Below are 5768 nucleotides of genomic sequence, written 5' to 3'. Positions count from 1 at the left end.
GAAAATGTAATCCTTTTGTATATGTTGATTTAAAAACTATATTATAATATAATGCACAATGCCTGTCTAAATGTGAGAAAAGAAAGTATGTAATACTCCTGATATTGCCATGTTTTATAAAATTCGATGGTGTACAGCTACAAGCAATCTCCTCTGAGAAGATTTATCCTCTCAATTTGTCCTAGTGACCATTGTCACTGACCCAAAAAGTGATGGGAAATCAAAAGTTATCATCAGAGTACAAATAATCCAAAAATGAACATCTGTCCCCATGACAACTGTCTAAAAGGGTATTTCCCTTAACCTTGGAAAGACTTCCACACACTTTCTCTTGTTTCTCCAAGACATAAGGTGAGGAGAAATCTCCGGAATGGAGCACAGACACACAGACACAAAAAAAGCCCTGGGCGTAAAACCATTCTTCACGTCAGGGGTAGGCAACCTCAACACTCTAGCTGTGGTGAAGCTACAAATCCCATGAGGCAGTGCAAGACTCTGACAGCCACCGATATGACTCCCAGGGGCATGATGGTATTTGCAGTTTGACCACAGCTGCAGAGCCATGGTTGCCTACTCCTGCTTTACTCCCTTCAAAACTAGAAAAGAAACATGTGATACAATTTAAATGCGTATGAAATATGTTCCCTAAGATGCATCTATACATGCAGAGACTCTATCACAAAGAATCAAAAGCCATCTCCATCCATTACTGTTACTTCTTTTTTGTGTAGTTGCTGGCAACTTAAATCAAATGTTTCCTTTTTTATATATCTTGTGAAGTGGCAAGTTACTCCAACTGGTACAGGCATTACAGTCATATTACACTGCCTTGATTTACTATAAAATAGTAAAATAATCAAATAACTGAGGCATCCAGAAGACATCTAGATGGGAGAGAATGTATTTCAGTATGGTTTTACTGAGGGCCAGTACACACCATAGCTGTGCACTAAACACACAATACAGTGCATTTGACAAACACTATCACACAGCGCACCTAGCGTGCGCTACCATGCGCTAGGTGTGTGGCATTGCCATTAATTTGACCTTCCTGCAACCGTGCATTACTTATTTTTACCGCACCACAAAGCAAGGTATTGCAGAACGTGCAATGGGAGGTGCACTGGGATGCATTCAGATGAATGGCAATGCACCTAGTTGATGGTACCGTGCACTATGTTCAGTGTGCGATAATGTACTCTAAATGCACGGCATGGTTAGTTTAGTGCAGTACTTAAGTCTGAACCTTCATGGTAGCTGACATAGGCAGCTTCAGAGAAATCTAGCCATTATGGTCTCCAAAAACCTAGTGAATGCCTTTTCTAATTTTAGAGAGATTGCACTGTTTCCAGGGTATCATTAGTAACTCAGTGATTGATTTCACTTGTTACCTAGAACTGATCTTTAACGCAGAACTACAGACAATGTAAATGTACTTAAAGTTTAGATATAGCCAAAACCTTTTTAGTTTAGGATAGAATAGAGAAGGGTTAGGTCAGTTTATTTTTTGTTGTCAACTCCAGGTAGCTGGAGAAAATCTTCCAAAATTAGGGGGATAAACCTAAAATTATGCATTTCCCATCACTTTCTTTCTTGGTGACAATAGTCATCAGCACAAATAAAGGGGAGAATCTCCCCAATGGGGACACAGATAAAACAAAATGCTTGGGGGTCTAATCCAGCCTTTCTTAACCTGTTCAATACACATATCTGTAAAAAAAATAGGTCAGGGCAACTGGACTTGCTGAATTTTTCTTGAAGACGTTTCACTAGTCATCCAACCAGCTTGAAACGTCTTCAAGAAAAATACAGCAAGTCCAGTTGCCTTGACTTATTTTTTACAGATATACCATGACCTGGATAAATGAGAACCTTCACAGACATATTTTTCAATACACAGGAACCCTTGGAATAGCTTTCAGGTCTCGGGGAAACACTGCTTAATATCTACTGCTCACAATACATGCACAGCATGAACAATATATTGACATGAAAAATAAAAGAATAAGGAAGGTGGCTTAGTTAGCGAAGTGGACACCCTGGGTTTTTTTATATGATTACATTGTTTTTAAATATAACAAATAGTAAAGTTATTGAAAATGATACTGTTCCCTCATTTTGGTTATTAATTAAGAAACCCTTAGATTGTTGGTCAGTGGGAGTAGGACACTCTAACATTAATTGTAGTTGGAAATGCCTTACCCTGGTTGTCAGTGGATAAAGGACCCCATTACACTGGTGGTCAGTGGGATGGTCAGTGGGAAGAATGCATCTTACATTGGTGGTAATTGGCAAAAATATAATTTACTCTGGTGGCAAGTAGGACGATTGCTCCTTATATTGGTTTTCAGGAGGACGAATGCAGCCCTTACAGTTGAAAAAGATCAGTGGTCAGTGTCAGTGGTTACTTATCTGAGAAATTGCTCATTGCTTAAGGAACTCCTAGCAACCTCTTAAGGAACCATTGATGAGAAAGGCTGGTCTAACCCTTCACACCCTTCCTATAAAAATGGTTTAACTTAGAGATTCACTTTAATCTCAGTTTGGATACTGTTTATATCTGATTGCAATCCACAGCAATACCAGCAATAAAAGATTAACACATTAGGCTTTTCCTAATAATGGCAATTTAACAAAGCAGCTTTCTGTTTAGTGGGGGTACAATAACAGCTAGATTTTTGGATGGTGGGAAATAGAGTTTGGCAGTTATGTACCCCATGCCTGTTCACCACACAAGACATACAGAATATTGACAGGGGCTGTACTTCTGGAATTACTGTAGCTGGCACATTACGAAAAAGCCATTTTTGATAATACAAGCACCACCAAAAATTATTCCTACAGTCTCCTCTTATAGTCATATATTGAAAACCTTTGCAGTTGTCCCCATTTACCATTTATAGTCATAGTAAAATTGCTTCTTCCATCCTGCAAATAACCACATATTTGAAACATCCAATAAGTTGATGGTTGTGTCCATCCACGGGCTGGATCTTCTCATTTACACTAGAAGTTAAAATGACAGTATACATCTGTATCGCTAATGTTTTGTTTTGTGTAACCTAAAAAGAAAAACTTAACTAAATAAAGAATTTACAAAAAAGAAGTTAAAATGACGCATTTTAATTATCAGGTGATGCAATCAATTGCTTTGCATATCACAACAAACACTAAAAATCTGTACTATTCTATTTCTTTTTAGGCACATCACACATCAATGAAGAATATCCTTTTATGTGTTTGCCTTATTAGCCTGGTCTTAGGCTATCCTGTAAGTTGAATTTATAAATAAAATAGAAATAGGTATATCTATAATCTTTCTGCACAAACTGTACTTAACCAAAATATTTTTGTACAGGTTCCTGACTCTCAATCTGACAGCTCACAGAATGTGGAGGTGAGTTAACATTCGAAACACTACAAAATTTTGTTTGGGGATTTATTTCTGCTTGTCAACACATAAAATTTGCTATTCCTTATTTCCAACTTCTCATCCCTTGCCAGTGCCCATTATAACCCATTTAAGTCTACTTGGTCACTGACTTTTTCAGGAATCATTACCTTAACTGATGGTAATGATTATGGTTATGACTTTATGCAGTCCTGCTCTTGACACACCTAGATGAAACCCTTTTGACACATTCCACAGTTTGTTTCATGTTGTGTCCACCTGACAAGCTTCACCCTTTGTTTTGTGTTATGTGTGGAGGAAATTGTTGTGTGATTTCTGAGACCTTAGCATCATAAGGCAAAATATACATTTATTGTACTTTAACAAACTTTACTGGATACATGCAATAATCTCAATATTCAGAATTAAAGTGGCCCAGCTGCAATAAAAAAACATACCAATAGCCATCTTACCTGTAAAATAAAGGAAAATTAATACCTTTCCTGCTGCCCATGCTGCCAATTACAGCTCTGATCCAGAGAAATCATTGCCTGAAGCCTGCTGGAAATTAATATTTCTGGGATTGTTGGTCTCCTTGGTCCCCTATAGCTCTCACTGGTTCCTGCCTCTGCCCTTAACTTTACTACTATGCCCTGAAGAGACGTGGAGATCCGCAGAAGAAACCACAGAGCACTGTGGGGGACCCAAGAAATCGACTCTCCTGGAAGTGTTAAGTTCTCAGTGACATATGAGAGGAAATCTCTTTATAGTAGGGATGCACCGATACTTTTCAGATTCCAGTGCCTATACTTGTTTTTTTCATGAGAACTACCAGGGTTGCTGCGGGTGCAGCTGGGTCCTGGCTCTGGCGCTCCACCATTGTCCTGAAATCATTAGTCGGTATTGTTTTAGAAAAACTGTCACATGACAATAAACAACAATTTATCAGTACTTGTATTTGTAAGTACTTGGGCAAGTATCAGTACTTGTACTTGTAAAACTGGTATCAGTGCATCCCTTTATTTATATTTATAAAAACAAAATCATACATTAAAACAGAGATGTAAAAATCCCAGGAGCTCCGTGTGCTCCTTACAAATGGCAGCTGCCTCCTAACTTTTGAAGTACAGATATACTGGAAAAGTATCTGTACTTGTACTTGTACCGAGTACAGTACTTGGTATCGGTGCATCCCTACTTTAAAGTAAAGGGAAATCCTGTCCTCGAGAGTAGTACCCAGAACAAGTGTCCCCAATAGAAATCTTCCTCTCACCTCTGGTGACAACTTAAAATTATGGATTCTCCATTTCTTTTAGTCCTGGTGACACTGGTCATTCAGCAGACAAATGGAGGGAGTGTATCTCCTCAAATGGGAAAGAAGCAACAATAATAAACTGATAGATGTCCTAATGCTTTCCCACTCTATTTAAAACTAAATGTCTTGGTATGAGATACACTTTAATTACTTATAATTGTGCATACTTATGTATAAAAAGTTTATATTTAACCTCTTATTTAGTTTTACATAAACAGTTATAATAATTTAGGATTGTACCGTATATTTACAGTTTTGCATGGGCACAATTGGAAATATTTCCCTTAAATGTAGTCTAAATGTAAAACTGTCTGAATTTAAAAAAAACTTTGCAAAGTGAGAAGACGATTGAAGTCCAGGCACATAGAAGTGAAAGTGTTGAAGCTTAAAGATTTGATTACTGGTGTCCTATATACCTATTTTAAACTTGTGAAGGCATGTGCAAGCACCCTTAACTGCCTGCACTTTAAATATTTGCTCACTTTACTAATTTAATATCCAAACAAGCAAAAAAGCATAATTGTGCATCTTTATGATTTTTAGCAACTAAATGTAGAATAGGAGAAATCACATCTCGGCGAGAACACTTGTAATTAGACTGCCGGGCCGTCCCCCCGCCTCACGCCTCCCTCCCCTGCACTTACCTCTCTCCATGCTGCGTTCTCCCGGCTCCGGCTCCTGGCTCTGTCCTTGCCGCCGTCTTCAGTATGGAGAGCGGTAAGCAGAGCGGCAGGGTTGAAAGTAACCCTGCCCTTAGTGTAGACAGTGAGAGGGGAGAGCTGTGCTCCTCCTCTCTCACCTGTCACAAGAGTTCCAGCACAGTGCTGTGCTAGAACTCCTGTATTGGAGGTGACAGGTTCAATAAAGAGAACCTGTCACCTCCAAATGCTATCACACAGTGACTTGTTAGCTCCTGTGTGATAGCAATAAAGTTAGGTGAAAAAAATTTGATAAAAAAATGATTACATAAATAAAAGTAAAAATAATAAGTAATAATAATTACATTATTAAAAAATAAAGTAATAAATAAAAGTAAAAAATTGTAAGAAAAATATAAAAAAA

The 5768-nt window shown here is 38.0% G+C and overlaps 1 protein-coding gene across 1 annotated transcript in view; it reads left to right on the top strand.

Moving 5' to 3' along the window:
- The first annotated feature begins 3217 nt into the window (after positions 1-3217).
- Positions 3218-5768, top strand: part of DMP1 (dentin matrix acidic phosphoprotein 1) — an 8592-nt gene continuing 6041 nt past the window's right edge. The window contains exons 1-2 of the mRNA XM_018553554.1: positions 3218-3271; positions 3359-3397. Of these exons, the coding sequence (XP_018409056.1) occupies positions 3218-3271; positions 3359-3397 (93 nt within the window). The remainder of the gene's footprint in view (positions 3272-3358; positions 3398-5768) is intronic.

This window comes from Nanorana parkeri, unplaced genomic scaffold (assembly GCF_000935625.1).
Source record: "Nanorana parkeri isolate BGI_ZX_2015 unplaced genomic scaffold, ASM93562v1 scaffold124, whole genome shotgun sequence".
Taxonomy (NCBI): Eukaryota; Metazoa; Chordata; class Amphibia; order Anura; family Dicroglossidae; genus Nanorana; species Nanorana parkeri.
This window is presented reverse-complemented; position numbering and strand designations above follow the sequence as displayed.